The following is a 20,916-nucleotide window of genomic DNA, read 5'->3' as shown; positions in this document are numbered from 1 at the left end:
AAATTGAAAGTCACTACCGGATAGAAAACAACTCAATAAGTAACGAATCTACGTACAAGTACCTTGGTGTCACTCGATCATCCGACTGTTCATGAACGCTCTTGTTGATGACGTGATCGTGAAAGCTGGCAGGGCGCTCAATTTTATTCAAAGAAATTTGAATTGCTCACAACCTGATTTGAAAAAAAAAACAAAAAAAACGCGTACTTATCATGTGTAAGAGCAATTCTAGAATATGCCCGTGGCGTCTGGAACCCTTCACAAATTTCCTTGATTCATAAATTGGAAGAATCCAAAACAGAGCTGCTAGGTTTGTACTGGATCGGTATGGCCGGAGGAGAGCTGCACTAAAATGAAAAGTGAATTGAATTGGGAACTACTTTTCTCCCGACAAAAGAAGTTGAAATTAAAGCTTTTATTTCTTATATAGAATAATAAAACCGGTATTAATAGAGAAATATATTTAAAACCCCCACATCATGTTTCTAGGCAGACTTATGACGTTTTAAAAATCCGAGAGTACCACGCCAGGACAAACACGTATGTGAAATCTTTTTTTTTTTTGTTAAAACAATTGCAGAGTGGTTTATGTTGACTGAAGACCAAGTGTGCTCTACAAATGAAGATGTGCTTTTTTCAAAACTGTAACTCCCCTGCAATAACGCCTCCGGGCAATGCGGGGTAATTTTTGAATAAAGAATAAAGAAAACTATAAAAATTAAAGCTCGCGCTTGAGCATTATTTTCTGGCCTCTTATTCATGACGAAAATCATCCGTAGATAGACGGAACAAGCGAAACGTGCTGCAGTGAGGAGACGTGCAAGCGGACAGGCGTTTTTTCGAACTGGAAACGCTGAACTTGACAAAACGACGGCGTGCAGACATGAAAGAAAATAAATATTTTGGGAAGTTTCCCAAATAAAAACAAACGAAAATCGTTTTTTTGTGCTTTTTATTGGGGAGGGGGTGGTTTGGGCGGGTGGGGGGGGGGGGGGGGGGTCTTTTAGCACGGAAGGACTGGCGGCGACTTTGGAACTTTTGCCAATTGCCCAAAGTCGCGAGTTTGATGGTATCACATGATTTATTCATAAATACTGTAATTCTACATGAATTTTCCGGATTAGCTAAAATGTTTTCATTGAATTTAAATTATATTTATTCTATAACCGTCATTTTAACTTATTGCATGCATCAGCGAAAGTTAGAGGCTCAAGCTCATAAGAGTTGACAGTTACTCCTGCTACGTAAATTTTATGTATCCGAGGTGTGTCCTTGCGCAAGAGACACGTGTTTTTAGCCTAGTAGTGAGATCGTCGTACCGGAGATTAACATAAGAAACAGATGGAAACAAAACTGAAAACGAAACTACACTTAGAGGAAATGAAGGTATCGACTACATGAGGCTCTTGTGGTGCAGTACGCGGATTTGTGAACGGGGCTCGTAGCCGAGGACGGTGCGGGTCGCGTGTTTGAGACGGCCCTGCTCTAGATAGTGTTTCAAGCGACGGGTGTCGGGCTTCAGGAGAAGGAGGAGTTGGTACTCCTTTCCGCTAGAGTTTCACAACTCAGGTGATCTCATAACGTCGTCTTCACGGAGAGGAACAGTATAGGAGAAGAGGAGATCAGAGCGTGTGAAGACGTCAGAGAGCCGCGCTTTGATTGGAAGGATAGTGGGTAGACGCAAAAGGCTAACTGCCTTTGTCTCAACCCCCGACTGCCCTCCAATCAGAAGGAGCAAGGGCGTCGTCCGCTCCTCGCGCAAGGTCTGGCTTTCGAACGCCGCACGCCGATGACCTGCGCTCCAACACCCAACCCTGAGCGACGAGCAGACCACGCTCTGATTGGAAGGAGACAGTGGGTGGAGAGAAAGGTGGCCTTTGCGTGCATCTATTATCCTTCCAATCAGGGATCGGCCCTCTGACTCCACTGCACGCCCAATCCTCCTCTCCGTTAGGTTATTTCCGTATTCGCGTCTCCAGCTCGTTGCTCGCCCACCCGCGGCGGAAATGGTAAGCGCTCTAGTAAGGGTTCCCCGGTTCTTCTGCTCAGCGGGCACGGCGGAACTGCTCGCGATTATGGCTCGCGAAATGACATTTCCAAACGCAAGCGGTAGTTCTTATTGTCCCAATGTAGTGCTGCAGCCGGTAGGAAATTGTACTTTACTAGAGAGTTTTAATATTCTGCAAACGCAAGTGCTATGCATTGGCATTAGACCTGAGGGCTCCACATGCGCGTCGTCGCCATGCGTCAATCTAGGACTGCAAATTTGAGTTCCGCGCACACGTAGTGTGAAACACGCAACGCTAACGCAAAAACAAAGTCCTTGCGTTCGCTCCTATACGCAATACTGAAACTCACTTTTGTTTCACCAGTTTCCAACGCCAACGAAACGTGCTGCAGAGAGGAGACGTGCAAGCAGGATGGGGTTCCTTAGAACTGGAAAGGCTCAGCTTGGCCAAACGACAGTGCGTAAAAATAAAAGAATCCAAATGTTCCGGAAAGTTTTGCACTACAAACCCTTCCAGGGTTGGTCTAGAAGGATCGAAGGTGATTTTGGAAGTTTTTCCGACTAAGTCGTGACGTTGATAGGAACATATGCTTTACCCACATTAATGTAATTTTACATTAATTTCTCAATCAGCTAAAATGTTTTATTGATTTTAGACAGTTTTTTGTAACCTGAGAATTAAAAAATTCTGCAATTCGCAATATTGTTGTTAATTTGTAGAAATTTTTGATTGTCATACTTGTTCGCGCGTTTGCAGTTTGGTACTCGGCAACAAATTATATTAGAGTGTGAGAAACTACACTTTTCAAACTCTAATAAATTATTACATTATTATTCACAAAACCTACGGAAATGTAGACCCCCAATAAGTGACACGATAACAAACATATGCCATTTAACCTTAATATTCCTTACAGAAAGGTCACATTTTGTGTTCTTTTTAGCATATGGAGAACTCTGACATCGTTGTCAAGATAGAACAAAAAACACTAGATGTAATATAAGGTCCTGTGAGTCACGCGTTGCTTTAAAAACAGACACACACAGACACACTTCTGCTGTCTGACTCGGATTCTGTCTTTGGGTTGTTGTACAGAAAACAGTTATCTTAATTTAATCGTTTTGTAAACATATTCCGAACTTATCACCGGTGGCGATATTTTGTAAAATTTGGATTGATATTGTTCTCTTTTGTACCGGGAATAGTGCAAAAGCAATCAATCATCTAAATACCCCAAAACCAATTAAAAGGCCCCCAGTACATTATTTCACATGACAATTATCTGAGCGACAAAAGGCAGCAAAAACACACAAATATCAGCAGATATTTTTTCAACATATACAATATTCCATGTTTGCTCTAAGGTGTATGAAAGACCCTGTCTTTAAAAGGACACTGAACTGCAAAATATTTTAAGCACCTGGATCGCACGCGTATGCCACAGAATATAATTTCCACGAGCAACTGCTTTAGCTCAATAGTTACGCTGTGAGACAGATCTTGAGTTATGAAAGAATCCGAAATTAACGCCTATTCGGAGAAATTAAATATAAAAAAAAGGTTTGGTTCGGCTTCGCTCCAGAATTAAAGCGTGCCTCCTTGCGTAAATAATACACTGAACACCGTTTTTGTTTCCAGGATAAAATGGTGACCTTCGCACAAAACAACCCAGCTTCCTCGTAGACGCAGGAATAATTTGTGTTGCTCAGTCGAGCTAGCACACAATGCAGGCTCAGCAACTGGTATAATGGCACGCACCTTCGACCCTCACTATAATCGCCATTTTGGAAAACGAGTGACGCCACCTATAGTGAATCGGAGTTGCGAGCAGACAGGTTGCATGAGATGACTTCATCGCCTCCTGCTTGCGCCCATCGCAAAACAACGAAGAAAACGTTTGCATCCTGCAGCGGCAGAACAAATTATATGGTGTGAGAGCTATGCCGCAGAAAACGTTATAGGATAAACTCAGCAGTGGAACTCCCTTAGGGGAGTTCCATTTTTTCATTTTTTCCTTTAGCGAGGGACTAACACGCCCCCAACTTTTTTTTAAAAATTTGTGTCAGGTGATTTAATATGATGCGAGGAGTCTATCCAATGAATATTTTGCTACAAAGTCACATATATTTTTACTAAAGGCGATGAATTCAACTGCTCGAAACCAAGACTGAATCCTGAGCACGGAAGCTCATGGCCGCGACTCGTGGACGATGTTTACCGAGGAGGGAGAGCTGCAGAGGACAGAGTTAGATGCCGGAAGTCACGTGGTTAGAGCCGAGCGCGTTTTTTTTCTTCTCCACTTGTCGGGCGTGTGACGCAGACAACGACGACGACGAAGTTGGGTGCACCGCTTATTTCAAGATAGTTTCGCACTTCTATCCCTTCCGTTCAATGTTCTACGCTTGAAGATCAATTGGCCGGTACCACGAAGGACAGTTCCGTAGTGGTGAGCCGCCTTCACGTCGTCCAACCCGCGGTATTTCGCCATATTGAGAATGACGTAGTACATGTACTTGCGGTGATCTTTGTAACTTTTTATTTTTATTTCGATCACCGTATTTGCACTTTCTTGGAGGCCACACAACAGGGTTCTAATTCGTTTCTATTTATAATAATGAATGTCGTGGGTCATCTAATGTTCACAGATGACCCGCAACTTTAAATATATTTTGTACGCATAGTTTGAGTGCCACATGACCATGGAAGAGAGAGAAAGCGCGATTGGACGCGGCCAATTCTCGACCGGCTGTTTTCGGGCGTAAAGACAACGAATTTTGAGCGGCAAATTCTGTTCTTAGTAGTTGGACTCTTTTAGGTCATGTTAAAATTTGAAAAAAAAAAAGACTTCTGCAGAGAATTTGAAGGTTGCTTACGTGTGGGAATTTAAAGACATTTCTACACGCAACGCATTCCTACAAGAAACGCGCCACGTCTTCGTTTCGCGCACGGAGCGCAGGTTTCAAAGAGAGCCGGAAGGTTTCAAAGCGCGGTGCCCCGGCGCTTTGAAACCTTCCGGCTTCACGACGGCATCTGAGACGAAGCATTGCATTGGTGTGCTTTTCTTCGTGTTTTATTTCTCAAGCTCGTCCGCTTTGACCTTGAGCGCACCCGCCGGTTTCCGTGACGAGGCATCTGCGTTGCTGAAGTTTTCCTTCTGTATTATTGAAAATTCAAGTTTAAGTGTCGTTTCTGCTACAAACGGTTACAGACAGCGGTTATAGACAACCCCGGTTTCGCTCTTTGGGACAGATAATGCTTTCGCATTAAAACTTCGACGAGCATAAATACCCTGTTTAAGCCTTACACCAGTCGTTTGAAGCGCCATCTGGAGACTCCGAAGTAGGACACGATGTCGGGCAGTCGCGCGTCAGAACTACCCGATCCTATGTGCGAAAGGTAGGAACGACTTCCGGAGGCGAGTGTTTTTGGTCGCATCGGAGCGTCGGCTCTGTCAACAACTCAGCTCTGTTAACACCACCAAAAATAATGAAAGCCTCCACGTTTCCTCCTGTCCCTTCATGGTACGTCATCATAGTCGGATCGCGCTAAGTCGGCCATTGAGCCCCAGCCCGACCTTCGACGCGCTGATTGGACACAAGCCCCAGAAAAACACTGACACAGCACTCGTCCTCAATCTAAGGCGTCTATCGGTCTGACTGTGAAGACGGTGCGGAGGCCTTCTGTCTAGGTGGTGTTGGTTCTGTCCGGTAACGGCATGCTACGAACTTGCTATATATTCGCCACACGGCTGTACGATTTTCGGAGGGCCGTAGCCAGTGGCAGCACGGATGGTCCGAACGTCCCGTTGTCAGGTGCCTTTCGGACCGATCGGGAGAGGAGGTGCTACGTGGCCTGGGGAAGCGGATGTGGCGGTGCGCGGTGCGTCATGCCGCACGCGAGTCGTCGTTGTGAAGAAAACGGACACCATCGCGTTTCCCCGGGCGCACAAAACGAGATGCTGATTTCACGCGTCCATAGCAACTACGCCTTCTGGGACATATCGAGACCATCGAGACACGACTATACTACGTTTCACCTTGCGATGGACAGCAGCGGACGCTAGGAGCTATTCCAATGTCTTGCGAATGTCACGTGAAATTCAGAGCAAACGCAGCATTGCGCAGGGTGCGTAGTCACGTGATTTGTACGCAGTGCTCGATTCGCTGGGATGGCTCCTAAGGTCCGCTGCAGTAGATCGTGATTAACTCATGTCGAGCAAATAAGTAACGTCACCTAAAATCTTCAGACATGCATGTTTTAGTGCAATAGAGTAAAATTATCTTTTTAAGTCAGAAAAACCACAAAAGACGAGCAAAGGAATTATATTTTTGGTTTCTTGTCTAGGTGGAGCAAGCTACCTCCCGTTTTAAATACCGTTATTATAATTTACGCATCCATGCAGTAAAAAGATACCCAGAACTGGGCGTACCTGAGCTTAACGACGCCTCTAAAGCACGTGTCTCCAACTGTCGAGTGCGGCGAGTCGGTGCAGCCATCTTTTTCCGACAGTGGGCACGTCGTGATTAAGTGATGAAGCGAGAAGCACGATCAGAACAGACCGGCGGCGTCTGAGAGATTGCTACTTCACGCTTAACTATCTTGACTTGAATTGGATCGCCTTGGTGAGCTTGAGTATCAGTTACGCTTAATTATAAAAGAAGCAAAGATGAGCCCTTTAATTAACAAAAGGATAGATATTATTGAGACATAACGACATAAGTAGGCGACTACTACCAATGTATCTACAAAATATTATTTTACGGAAGCTTTAGTATCTCACAAAGTCGCTTGTGGCGTTGCGTCAGCCCTCGTAACGTTATATTCCGGTACCGGTTTGCGAAGATTGCACACGCGCTACTAAAACATGAACATGTTGCTCCGCTAAGGAAGATTTAGTGGACGTCCTAGCGGATTGCTGATAGCATAGCGTAAATGGCAAAACGATCTACTGAAGCTCTCTGCTACTACAGGATGGCTCAACGGAGCCGACGTTGAAAGCGGAAAATTTATTAAATGCACATAAAACCCCAAACTTACACTAAAAGTGCACTCGTAAAACTTCAAGGTGTATAATTCCTCTGTAACAAAATATAAGAGCAACAATCTTGGCAAGTCAACTTTGGGCGCATTTGCAGACGAAAGAGTTAGCGACGCCATTAACTTGTGGCGCCACCTTCCGACAGGGGCAGCGATCAGACGACGCACATCGTTTTAGCCATCGACAGTAAATTTCCCACAGGGAGAAGGAGCGCCGTGTCATGCACTTTTGTCGCTGCTTGATTCGCTGCATCGGATCGCAGCGTCATCTGAGACATACTTGAGCTGATTGAGCAAGATCCGTTAACAGATTTGTAGCAACAACAGTCAGAACGAAACGAAGGGCGGCTCACCTGCGTTTGTCGCGCGCTGCGTCGTCAGCATTCTTTGGTGGTGCGCCTTGCGAGTGCGGCCTGGCGCTAGGCTTGAACTTGAACGCGCCCCCTACGGGCAGGCGGTGGCCTGTGGACTTCTTCGCCGGGAGCTGTGCGTCGCCGTTGACGGTGGCCATGGGCTGGACAAGAGAATACACGCAAAAATGAAGGCCATGTGGCACTCGAAGGTAAATGAAAATGTCTATTTCTGATTGACGAACGGGCAGTACACGCGATCTTCGCGCAATGCCACGAACACAGCACGGTGGTGGGTACGGTACGCTTTGCGACAAGATGCCTAACCTACTTGTCTTCGCCTGCTTGCAGGTACTGTATTTTCAAGCGATGGGAAACTGCGTGCATGACGTGGCCTTTGAGCCATTCAAGCTTCCACCGTCCGACGCAAGCAGCATGGGACATGTCTTCTCATCAACACGGGACGTCGGTATCTGCGAGACATCGGCCACGGTGCGCACGGCCCTTACCTACGTCACTCCAAGCCAATCAACGTCAGCGAGTACTACGCCTCTGGGTGCTATAAAACACTGGAACGGACTGCACGGTGCCAGTGGTGGGCACGGTACGCTCTGCGACAAGATGCCTAACCTACTTGTCTTCGCCTGCTTGCAGGTACTGTATTTTCAAGCGATGGGAAACTGCGTGCATGACGTGGCCTTTGAGCCATTCAAGCTTCCACCGTCCGACGCAAGCAGCGTGGGACATGTCTTGTCACCAACATGGGACGTCGGTATCTGCGAGACATCGGCCACGGTGCGCACGGCCCTTACCTACGTCACTCCAAGCCAATCAACGTCAGCGAGTACTACGCCTCTGGGTGCTATAAAACACTGGAACGGACTGCACGGTGCCAGTGGTGGGCACGGTACGCTTTGCGACAAGATGCCTAACCTACTTGTCTTCGCCTGCTTGCAGGTACTGTATTTTCAAGCGATGGAAAACTGCGTGCATGACGTGGCCTTTGAGCCATTCAAGCTTCCACCGTCCGACGCAAGCAGCGTGGGACATGTCTTGTCATCAACACGGGACGTCGGTATCTGCGAGACATCGGCCACGGTGCGCACGGCCCTAATCTACGTCACTCCAAGCCAATCAACGTCAACGAGTACTACGCCTCTGGGTGCTATAAAACACTGGAACGGACTGCACGGTGCCAGTGGTGGGCACGGTACGCTTTGCGACAAGATGCCTAACCTACTTGTCTTCGCCTGCTTGCAGGTACTGTATTTTCAAGCGATGGAAAACTGCGTGCATGACGTGGCCTTTGAGCCATTCAAGCTTCCACCGTCCGACGCAAGCAGCGTGGGACATGTCTTGTCACCAACATGGGACGTCGGTATCTGCGAGACATCGGCCACGGTGCGCACGGCCCTTACCTACGTCACTCCAAGCCAATCAACGTCAACGAGTGCTACTCCTCTGGGTGCTATAAAACACTGGAACGGACCGCACGGTGCCAGTGGTGGGCACGGTACGCTTTGCGACAAGATGCCTAACCTACTTGTCTTCGCCTGCTTGCAGGTACTGTATTTTCAAGCGATGGAAAACTGCGTGCATGACGTGGCCTTTGAGCCATTCAAGCTTCCACCGTCCGACGCAAGCAGCGTGGGACATGTCTTGTCATCAACACGGGACGTCGGTATCTGCGAGACATCGGCCACGGTGCGCACGGCCCTTACCTACGTCACTCCAAGCCAATCAACGTCAACGAGTACTACACCTCTGGGTGCTATAATACATTGGAACAGACTGCACGGTACCAGTGGTGGGCACGGTACACTTTGCGACAAGATGCCTAACCTACTTGTCTTCGCCTGCTTGCAGGTAAGCTACAAGAGTTGTGGTGTACGCAGTAGTTGCCTGTGCCTTGTTGTACCGTGCCCCCACAAATTGCTTTCCATGACGTTAGAGTTCTTAGATATTGTAAAACAGCTTCTGCTTCTAAACGGTGACGTATTAGCCTCGGTGGGTCCGAGGCGAGAGCGTCGGCCTACGGATCCCCATGCGGCGGGTTTGAATCCCGGCCGAGGTGCCCGCAATCTGACGGAGGCTTATTGCGGAGAAGGCGCCGTGTAACCGAGCTTTCGGCTGCACGTCAAAAGATCCCCAGGTGGTCCAAATTAATCCTCAGTCCTCCGCTGGGGCGTGCCAGATGCCCGTCGTTGGTTTGGTACGTAAAACCCCCAAACTTGACTTTTTTTCTAAGCGGTGACGTCGAGATGAACCCTGGACCACACCACTCACTCGAGGAAAAGGTGTCAATGATCCTTGATGGGCAAAAAGAACACATGAAGATGCTAAACGATATTAAACGAGATGAGCGCTCTATCCAAAAATCCGTCAATGAAAACACAGAACATTTTAAAAATCTGGATGCTCGGTTAGTGAATCTCGAATCGTCGATTAAGAGTGCTGTAGAATTGCAGGCCTCGGTCTGGGAACTCTCGCGAACTGTTCATGAATTAACGCAAAAAATCTACGACCTAGAAAACCGCTCGAGGCGCAATAATATTTTGATCTTCGGATTAAATGAGGAACGAAATGAAACTCCAGCGGTTCTCTCCGAGGCGCTTCAGTCCAATGTATTTAACAAAGTTAACGTGAATCCCAAAACCATAGAACGCATGCACCGTCTTGGCAAGAAACGTCGCAGACCTCGGCCTATAATAGTACGTTTCTACAACTACAAAGAGAAAATGGAAGTCTTGCGAAACTGTAGCAGGCTAAGAGGCACGAACATTTCCGTTAGTGAAGACTTTTCTAAACATGTTCAAGATATTAGAAAACACCTCTGGGAAGCTTCACGCGAGGAAAAGAATCGAGGTTCAAAGGTTTGGTTGGTTCACGACAAAGTGGCTATTGAAGGTCGTAAGTTCTACTGGGATCCTGAATCCAACTCTCGACTGCCGTGCCGGGACAGGCGGGAACTGGAAGAAGAACTGAGGCAGTCATCGTCTCCTGAAAACCAAGGTTTTTCCTGATGCGCTCACGGTCATCAATTTAAATGCAAGGAGTGTGTTGAACAAACGGGCTGAACTTGAAGCTGTATTTTTAGAGCATGAACCTGATGTTGTTATAATAACGGAAACTTGGTTAAGTGCCTCTGTTGAAAATTCTGACTTTATACCCCCCAATTATGTGTGTTTCCGTAAAGACCGGGTGACTCGTGGCGGTGGGGTTGCCATTGTCATTAAAAAAGCACTTGGGAGTGTTGAGATGCCTGCTCTGGACATAGAATCTTTGTTTTGTAAGGTCATGGTTGATAAACTTCCTATTATAGTCGGAGCTGTATATCGTCCCCCCATGTCAAATGATGATTATTTTACGCGTATAAATGACTATTTATGCGAATATGTTAATAGCGAAAACTCTAGGCTTGTCCTGGCCGGGGATTTCAACCTGCCTAACATCGACTGGACTAATTTGTGCATGGGGAATGGCGAAGCCTCTATGTCTCAAGCACTATTAGATCTGGCTTATTCACAAAATTTTACACAAATAGTTCAAGGGAGTACAAGAACGCAAGGCTAAACTGAATCCATGCTCGACCTGGTATTTTTAAGTCCTACTATGGCGCAAACAAAATACTCATGCCAGATTATTGACGGGATCTCTGATCATGATATGGTTCTTATAAGATGTCCTCTGGAGAGACGAGATATTCCAACGCGCCAGAACCTCTCATTTCCGGATTTTTCGAAAGCAGATGACGAAAGTATACTTGATTTTTAGATGTCCACTTTGCTAATTTTAGAAAGTTTTCCTTGTTAGGCACGTCATCGATAGACAATGTTTGGGAAAAATTTAAAACCCTGGTACACAATGATATAGAAAAGTTTGTTCCGCTTCGAGTAAGAAGGCATTCACAGAACAATCCTTGGGTAACAAGAAATATTGCTTGCCTGAAGCATAGGTTAAGGAGGGAACGGCGGCAGCTTAAGAAACATGAAACTCCAGAAAGGCGAGAGAAGGTGCGGAACCTCTCCAGACATTTTAAATGAGAAGTTCGCAATGCTAGATCTTTTTATATGAATAATTCCCTTCTAAACGTTATGAAGACTTCCCCTGAAAAATTTTGGAGGCATTTATCTCCTTCGAGAGATGCGATAACCAGCATAGTTGAAAACGGTTCTGTTATAACGGATAATGATCAGATGGCTTCATTATTCAACGAATACTTCCAGTCAGTTTTTACGAGAGACAATGGTCCCCTTCCCGCTTTTCACGTTTCTGGCTGCATACCTCCCATTCCAAACATATACGTGAATCAAGAAGGTCTTTTTAGTTTGCTGTTAAAAATTGATACAAAAAAGTCGCCGGGACCCGACAAGATTCCAAATTCGTTTCTGCAAAGATATGCCGAATGGTGTTCCCATTTTTTAGTGATAATTTTTAAACTTACACTTAGCAGAGGAATGATTCCACGAGACTGGAAGTGCGGGAAAGTAATTCTTATTCCCAAACAAGGCGCAAGAACCACCTTGTGCAACTATCGACCAATATCACTCACTAGTACGTGCTGCAAAACTTTAGAACATATAATAGCAAAACATTTAATAGATTTTATAGAAAGTAACAACATCCTGGGCACTAACCAGTACGGCTTTAGGCAGGGTTGTTCTACAACTACGCAGCTGATTGAAGTTTTTCATGACCTTAGCAGAAATGTAGATAAGGGTGTACAAACTGATGTCATGTTTTTAGACTTCTCGAAAACCTTCGATCGCGTATCGCATCCGAAGCTATTACATAAACTTAGTCTCATTCTAAAGAACAGTCAAATTGTAGATTGGATGGAGGCATACTTATCGGGCAGAGAACAGTTTGTTTATCTTCAGGGCGAAAGGACCAACTCATTGCCAGTGTTATCTGGTGTTCCGCAGGGTTCTGTGCTTGGACCGCTCCTTCTTATATTGTATATCAGCGACATGAGTGACGGATTCGATCCTGAGATATGTTTAAAGCATTTTGCAGATGACACTATAGTATATTGTACTTTTTCCTTCGTTCAAGATCAAGAGAACCTAGATAGGCATCTGAGCAAAATAGGTGCACTCAGTGGCAGATGGAATTGAATATTAAGAAAACTGTCTATATGAATGTGACGCGTAAAAAAAAAATTCTGGAATTTAACTATAAAATAAATGTCCTTTTTTTTTAATAAAGTTACTGAGTATAAATATCTGGGAGTGTTCTTTAGCTCCGATCTGAGCTGGAACTCCCATATCGATCATGTATTCCAAAAAGGATTTCAAAAACTGTGGATGATCAGAAGAAAGCTAGATCATGCAAGTCCAGAAGTAAAATTAATGGTTTTTAAATGTCTGATTTTACCAGCCATTGAATATGCGAGCCCTGTATGGGAGCCATTTACCACTAGAAATGTTCATATTCTAGAAAGACTATGAAACAAAGCAGTGCGATTTATATTCAATAGTTACAAATCAACCGACTCTGTCTCCGCACTCAGGTCCCGAGCAAACCTATGCAGTGTTCACACCAGGTTGGCTATAAGCAGAATTAAACTTTTTTTTTTTTTCAGATTTTAGAATGGATGTTACAGAATAGATGTTTCGAAATACATAAGAACTCCCGAACCTATGCAGCATAGAACAAAACAATCATTATATTCAACCATATTGGTGCTCAACAGATCGTTTTAAATACTCCTTTTTTTGATAGAAAAAATCGTAAGGGTGCAGGCGAGCTGGTGAATATTAACCATGTTGAAATAACCTGAGACTGGGGTAGAGAAGAAGCATCAAATCGTAGAAGGGACAGAAAATAGACAGGACGACGTCCTGTCTATTTTCTGTCCCTTCCACGCTTTGATGCTTCTTCTCTACCCCAGTCTCAGGTTACTCCTTTTTTGTTCGGTGTATACATGAATGGAACAAGCTACCCGCACGTGTTGTCAATTCCGAAGATTTCACGTCATTCGCAAAGGAACTAGAGTTTGTGTATGCATGCAATTAATTTTCTTTTTATTCATGTTTCTTTTTGTGTGTTTGTAATTATGACATTTTGTTTATGTTTGCTATTTGTACCACTCCTGCCCTGGCTTTACGGCTGGCAGAGAAATAAATAAATAAATAAATAAATAATAGGCTGCACGCAAAATTCCTGCAAGCTACCATCATCTTGCCCTTCAGAGTGGCCATACTGAAGAAATTCTGCCATCTGTGGACGCACAAATCGGCATTCAACTCTGTTTTCACGATTTTAGGACAATGTATTTGTGCGTTCAATGAATTTCTATTTAGCTTTGGTGCAACGGAGGAAAGAAAGGTGGGGACGAGATTGTGTGAAGAGGAACTCCCAGCAACGATGTCGCAAGGCTCGTCACTGAATCAATGAAACGGGCTATCCAGGTAAGTGCACGGTCTTTATCTTAGACGCCCTGCGAAGGGCTCTTATGGGAACACCCTAATGTGGCGTAAACTCGATAATTGATCACACACACGCTAGATGGAACTTCCTTTTTTATAAGGTGTAAACCAGGCTGCGCGCAAAGAGCTCTACGCTCCTGTTTCTCACGGCGGCATCGACCACGTGATAGCTCGTTCACACTTACGGATCCGCGGGCGGATCCGCGAGGAATTGGACGCCAGGCGGCGAAATTGTTGGAATAGTCGACGGCGAGAGCACTCGGTACGGGAGCGGTTTTTTCGGCGCGGAAGAAGTTTCCGCGCCACTGCAGCCAATCAGAACGCAAGAGAGAAATGACGCTTACTGACGTCACAATTTAGCCAAATCTCCCGAGTTGTCCGGGTTGCACCCGGAGTTGTCGGAGTTCCCAAGTTGCGCTAGTGGCGCCGTTTCGTGGCAAGGTTGTGTCGGAAGAAATATTAAACGAGACTAACGAATTATTCAACGCTCTTTGACGCTAGGCATTTGAACAACGAATAGAGTGCCCACAAAAGAGAACTGTTGAATAAAATTGGCGCTAGTGGTACGTACTCGTGCTGACTCCGTTTGCTCGCTATTTTATTTTTGCATTTTTGTATCGCCGAGAGGATGTTGGGGACATCCTTCTGGGCACTGTGCGCTGTTAGCTGTATGATATAGGGCAGAAGCGAAATGCTGGCTGCCTGAGCGTTTTTTATACACTGCTGGAGGCTTCTTTCTCTGGTCCTTCGAGACACTGGAGCTGCGGGAACGCGGCGGGCCGCAACAAGTGTAAAAGGCGGGCGCTCTTTGCATTTCTAAGTCGGTCGGCATCAAGAGAGCCTTCCGCAAGTGTAAACGAGCCTTCACACTGAAGGTCTCCAAAGAGGCAAGGTATCGCTCTGCACATTCTCCGTCGTCTGCTACAACCGGTTCTGTCTGTACCACGGTGGTCTGTGCATATCATTCTTGGCATTGCTTTTGTAATTCTTTCGAACTTTGTAGGCAGGCAAAGCGAAGCGGTATCGTTCACAGCAGAAGTTGTAGTGAAGCGTTTTCTGAAAGGACAGCCTTATGTGTCCCTGTTGTACGGGCATTTCAGGGCTTTATACCGAAGACTTTATTTCAAGTTCCCCGCTCTTTCCAGTCAAGAGTCGGACCTTTTTCCAGTAACGAGCACCGTCTGAGGATTTGTTCGTGAACTACAAATTCAGGGCAGCTAAACATGCCTGTTTCATACATTTGGAAGGCACTAAACAGTCGCTACGATAGTGATGAACCTACTTTTATGAATTTTGAGGAGGCTAAATTAGTGTGTCACGTGACCGACGTTGGGAAGAACGGCAAGTGGGGAGGTGGAGGGAAGGAGGAGCACTTTAGGGGGAAAGGAACAGGGGAGGGGAGAGAGATAAATGGAAATGGGCGGCAGATGAAGGGGTGGAGAGGGCACTGTAGGAGGGCGAGGAAATTTGGGAAAGGGAGAGTGTGAAGCAAGGAGAGGGTAGAGGAAGAGGGAATTAGTGTGACAGGAAGTATATTTCCCCGCTCAATTTTGCGAGGAAACTGAATTGCAGTCACATGACCAAGGAAGAAGAGGGAGGGAGGACTTGGTAGGAGAATGGGAGGAAATGGGGAGAGGGTAGAGGGTGCCGGGGGTAAGGTAAGTAATAGAAGGTAGGTAGAGAGGGTGGGGAGGTGGATGGAGAGACCTAACATCACCTAGAGTCAAGGCCGTAGCGATTGGAGGCATGACGACATCCACGTCAGATTTAGGAGCCAATTCTGAAATTTTGGCTTTGCCTTAGGCTTCTCCTTGGGTTTCTCTACCTTTCTGGTCTAGTTTCTTCCCGAACAGTGGGTGATTTGAGCTCCGTAGTAGTTGCAGTGCCGTATTCAAAATGTTGTTAAATATAATTTTAAGTTTGCGTTTTTATATAAAAAATGATAAATCGATCGCTATTCTATTTTCTAGCTGGCTTACATCTTCCGTTTATGTCATGTGTGCAGGTTCGTCTCTGAGTGTTTCTGGTACAGCTTCCGTGTTCTGTTTCGGCTGTGGCTCGAGAGGCTGCACGAAGTCTCTCGAGCGATGCCGAGAGGCATCAATCGGCCTTTGTCTCAAGTAGAAATAACCATGTTTACCTATGGCGCTGGCTTGACTGCATGAACACCTTTAAGAGGTAAGAGCTTTTGAAGCCGTTTTCTTGTTTAATGGCACAATACGGGATAGAATCACGCGTCCATATCTCTGTTTATCAAACCCTCCGTTTCGCGTTGGAGCCACCAGCTCAGGAAGGGTCTGGTGCTCTGTTGATGAATCGGTACCGGTGCAATATAGCCATTCGACTGAGAGAGATGTAGGGCGATAAGTGAGTAAAATAATGAAATAATAAATGTCTGAGAAGTAAAACCTCGTCAAACCCAATTCATTGAATTGACTTTGACTAACGTAATATTAGGAGCGGTCACCTCACATTTTATTACACCCGTCAAGTCGCTGTTATTTGTAGAAAACAAAATTATCTTTCAAGGTGTGCGACCGTCCTTTCACGGACGACGACATAGTTCGAGAGGTTTCGTATGTGGATAATGCTACCGGACGCTTGGTCAGCGCCCCTTTGACACATTTCCGCCTTCGTGAAAAGGCAGTCCCATCGAAGTTCCTCGACTGTACATCTTACTTCTCAACAATATGCACCAGAAGGGAAGACCCAGAGTCTAAACGACAGCGTCTAGATACTTCTGCCATGCAAACAGCGTTTGCAGCATTAATGGGGACTTTTCGCAAGGAAGAAGAAGCAGACAGGATTCTCAGCGTAAACGACCAAGCTATGTACGCGAGAAGTAAGCTCTCGGCATTCTGGCATGCTATCAAAGCCAATGAATCCCTCACTTTAGAGCACGTCGTTGAAGGTGAAGCGCCATGGATCAAATACTTGATTGTTGTGAATGCTGACCTAACGCTACCATTCTGCATTGTGAAAACACCGGTAAAAAGATTTGGATTCAACCTGCACGCTTCAGCTGTGGCAAAGAGCAAGAAGAACGTGATGGAGCTCTTTGAGGACATCGAGAAGTGGGACAGCTGTAAACGCCGTCACATACAAATACGCTGTTGTTGAACAACTGTAAAAAAGTCGGAGTTCCCAAAAATGCCTAATCAGCGCCAGCTTGTCCCGAACCTTACATTCTAACTGCTAGCCAACGGACACACGAGCGAGCTGGTGCTGAAGCATGTGTTGTGGTGCAGCACAATTATTTTGCTGAAAAACGTTTGTTGTAGAGTGAACGACAGGAATGTTCAAGCGAATGACAAATCTAAAAAACGAAAAGCTGAAACTCTGCGAAGCAAAACTTCCTTTTGATAAATTCTAGTTTGTACATAATCATATTTAGTGTTTGCACATATACAGTGTATATATTGCACTGTAGATAATCATCTAATGAACATTTTTCTACAAATAGTTTGTCCACAATCACATATTTTTTGCACACAATCATAGATAGTATTGCTACACGTATCGTGTTTGTCTATAATGTAATGTGGATAATCATAAAAAGCACATGCTCTTACACAATATTTGTTCGTAATCATAATTTTGTTCGTAAATAATCATAGACATGTTTGTATGTAATATATATGTTTTACGACAGAAACACGCCCTTTGAAGAACATCGCATATTTATTAGAACGAGTTGTTTATGCTGTATGCCTCACTTCTCTTGGCTTAAATAAAAACCACGCTGAAGAAGTGACAAATTGACAAAAACAAAGTTGTGTCTCGACGGAGAATTCACGCGCCATTCCCTCCCTTTGGCACTATACAGCAGCGCCTGGCCTCCGCCAACGCTCCCACTCTTGCGACGTCTCTGGAGGAGCACTAAGGCCTTCCGTTCATCTACAGGGTGATTCAACGAGACGCCAGGCTTTTTAAATCGACCGCAAAATTCGGTTTCTTAACCTATCGCGCTACGACTTTGTGCAGCGTTGCCCACAGATGATGCATTTCTTTTTTTTGTCAAATTTGCAAAGAGCGAACTTACCCGAGGAAAAAGTAAAGAAAGAAAAAGGCTTAGCTCCTTCGGAAACGCAGCGAAGCCACCGGTCTTCAAACAACACGGCGCCGTTTCGCACGGGAGACAAGAGATGGCGCAAGCGGTCGCGACGCCAACTGCCGCCAACGAACGAGCATACGACGCCGAGAGCCGGCGTCTTTAGCAGACAAAGAACTGCAGTTCCTTGCTGTTACCGCGCCTGTTTTTGTTTCTGCTACTGTCGCCGCCTGCAGAACGCGCGTCGCTTTTGAGTCGAAAAGATTGTCTGCTAAAGACGCCGGCTCTCGGCGCCGTATGCTCGTTCGTTGGCGGCGTTCGTAGCGCCATCTCTTGTCTCCCGTGCGAAACGGCGTCGTCTTGTTTGAAGACCCTTGGCTTCGCCACATTTCCATAGGAGCTAAGCCTTTTTTTTTTCTTAACCTTTTCCCGTTTGCAAATTTTACAAAAAAAATGCACCATCTGTGGGCAACGCTGCACAAAGTCGTAGCGCGATAGGTTAAAAAACCGAATTTGCGATCGATTTAAAGAGCCTGGCGTCTCCTTGAATCACCCAGTAGGACTATGGGGTGTTAGATGGGGCGAAGGAATTGGTTTGTCACATGACGTGTATTTTCCTGCTAAATTTAGCGGAGAAACATAAATATTGTAAACGTCACGTGACGTTGTCTCGGGACGTAAATTTCCTCTTCTAAATTGAGCCGGGAAACTGGATTGGTGTCTAGTTCACAAGACGTGGTTATTCCCGCTATTATTAGCGGTGTAACTGAAGTGGTGTATAAGTTATGTGACGTAAATTTCCCGCTAAATTTAGCGGGGAAACTGAATTGGTGTTTTGGCCACAAGATGTGAATTTAAAACCTAAATTTAGCGGGGAAACTGAGTTCACTATAGATTACTTGACGACAATTTCCCTAAGGTGTATGGGTCACAAAGGCCTGAAGTTGGGCTAGTTGGTTCATAATCCAAACTTGGAAACAGCGCAAAAACGGCAAGGGACACGCGTGTTGGTGCACCGTCCGTGGCTTTGGCAGATGACAAAGTGTCTTTCATTAAGAAATTCGGCAGATTTGTTTAAGTGCTCGGCCGTGCCTCAAGGGGTGGATTATGTTTTATCAATCTTGCATCTTTTCAGTTTTCTTTCTGTTCCTCGCAGGAATAAACTACAGTTGCCAGTCAGCGTTGTGTTCGTTCACTTCTCATTCTTGTTCTTTGTCTTTTTTGCGCTGTTTTCAAGTTTGCATTGTATGGGTCATGTGACGATACTTTGCCCGCTAGATGAAGCGGAGAATGTACTGACGGACGGACAGACGGACGTACAAAATTTTGGGAATTCGGGGGGGGGGGGGGGGGGGGTGGCGTTAAAAAGCATTTCAGGCTTTAAAACTTGCTACTGTATTTCAATTTTTCTATCAAACCGATATGTTCAGAAACACATTTTCTGAGGATTATCTCAGCCTTCCAGGCACCGTGTCTAGCATCGCCAGGTCCTCTTTTGCGCTGCTTTTTTTTTTTCGTTTTTCTTTTCTTGTTTTGTTTCGGATTTTTCCTTTCACCTGGCAAAGACTCTTAGGAGAGTCTTGCACCCCTCTTTCCTGGATTTCTTGTCTTCTTTTTAAGTTAAGCCTTTTTCGTTCTCCACGTTCATTGAGTGCATTGCGGAGCTCGCGGCGCTGGTGTTTGGATGCCGGTCAACTCCCTTCCACCTGGCACGTTACATTTTCAATGCTTAATCAGAGTTAGCTTCCGTAAGGATGCCAAGACGTGTACGAACCTCATAAAAATATTACACCGTGAGTCAGTAGAGCCTAGCTTAAATCGTGACCCAATGCTTTTCTGGCGATATGTAAAGGATGGCACAACTAAAACTTCGTCATCAAAAAACATAGCTGACTCGTTTGGTAATATGCTGTCGGAGCCCGAAGATGTACCCAATACATTCGCAAGTTATTTTTCTAAGGTTTATTCTTGCGGCCAAACTAAACTGCCTGTGCATGCCGTCGGTGATAATGCCAGTGATCACCTGTCAATTTTATCTTTTGAAATTGCAGATATTGAACTTGCTATCAGGAAACTGAAGCCAAAGTTATCAGTTGCATTTGACGGCATTCCAAGCTTCAGTGTTAAAGGATGCTCCTCCATTTTTCCGCCCGTCTTAAGGCATATTTTTAGCTTGTCGTTGTAGAGCCTTTTTTATTTTATTTTTTTATTTCAGTCTGATCAGACAATACACTTTGTCTGCAGTACCAAGGCAAAAGACCAGAAGGTCTGACGAGGCCTCGGTACCACTGCATAAATGAAATAGTAAAAAGACAATGACAGTCGTCGACAGCAGAGCACACTAAACCAAGAAGCGCTCTTAAATAAAATATAATGAATAACAAAATATACATATCAATGACATTTAGATAGTAAACATTTTTCATACTATAAAACTATACTGTAATACCATAACACACAAAACCTACAAAAAAAACAGAGATAGCAAAGAGGATAAAACCAGATATTTTAGATCAGTTTGCAGTATTTGTGGGCCAGAGTTTTTTTAAGTTTAATTTTGTATCTGTTTAGCGATAAATTTGACGTAATAAGTGTATGAAGATAACTGTGTGTATTAAGAAAGTTTGGAATTTGAAATGAGAGCTTTTGTCTGCCCATGTTTGTCCTGATTTTGGGGAGTATATACTTGTAATTTCGAGTGTTGTAATGGTGGTCGGGTCTAGTACATGCAGATTGATAGTTAGGTTTTTGAAGTCTATGGTCATGGAATATGTAGAGTGCAAGTTTATAAATGTAGACATGTTCAAAGCTCAAAATTTTATACTTCTCAAAAAGCGGAGCTGTATGTGAGTCATAAGCAGAATTGTGCATTAGACGAACAGCTTTTTTTTTTGTGATAAATGCAGATATGTGATATTTGTTTTTGTCGTCTCACCCCAGACAAAAAAGCAGAAGTAAACCTTGGTATATATTAGCGCATACTACAGTTGGTACTTCAGCCATTCCTGTAAAAGATGCTTTGCAGATGAAATTAGGCC

The 20,916-nt window shown here is 45.0% G+C and overlaps 1 protein-coding gene across 1 annotated transcript in view; it reads right to left on the bottom strand.

Moving 5' to 3' along the window:
* The window catches only part of LOC8037051, a 104,328-nt gene that overhangs the window by 27,581 nt on the left and 55,831 nt on the right, over positions 1–20,916 (bottom strand). Inside the window, exon 3 of the mRNA XM_029975013.4 lies at positions 7,400–7,560. Coding sequence (XP_029830873.3) covers positions 7,400–7,560 — 161 coding nt within the window. The remainder of the gene's footprint in view (positions 1–7,399; positions 7,561–20,916) is intronic.

The sequence above is a fragment of the Ixodes scapularis genome, unplaced genomic scaffold (genome assembly GCF_016920785.2).
Source record: "Ixodes scapularis isolate PalLabHiFi unplaced genomic scaffold, ASM1692078v2 PGA_scaffold12__126_contigs__length_90152505, whole genome shotgun sequence".
In the NCBI taxonomy this organism is placed as follows: domain Eukaryota; kingdom Metazoa; phylum Arthropoda; class Arachnida; order Ixodida; family Ixodidae; genus Ixodes; species Ixodes scapularis.
The sequence above is the reverse complement of the archived record's forward strand: the minus strand, read 5'-3'. Positions and strand labels throughout refer to the sequence as shown.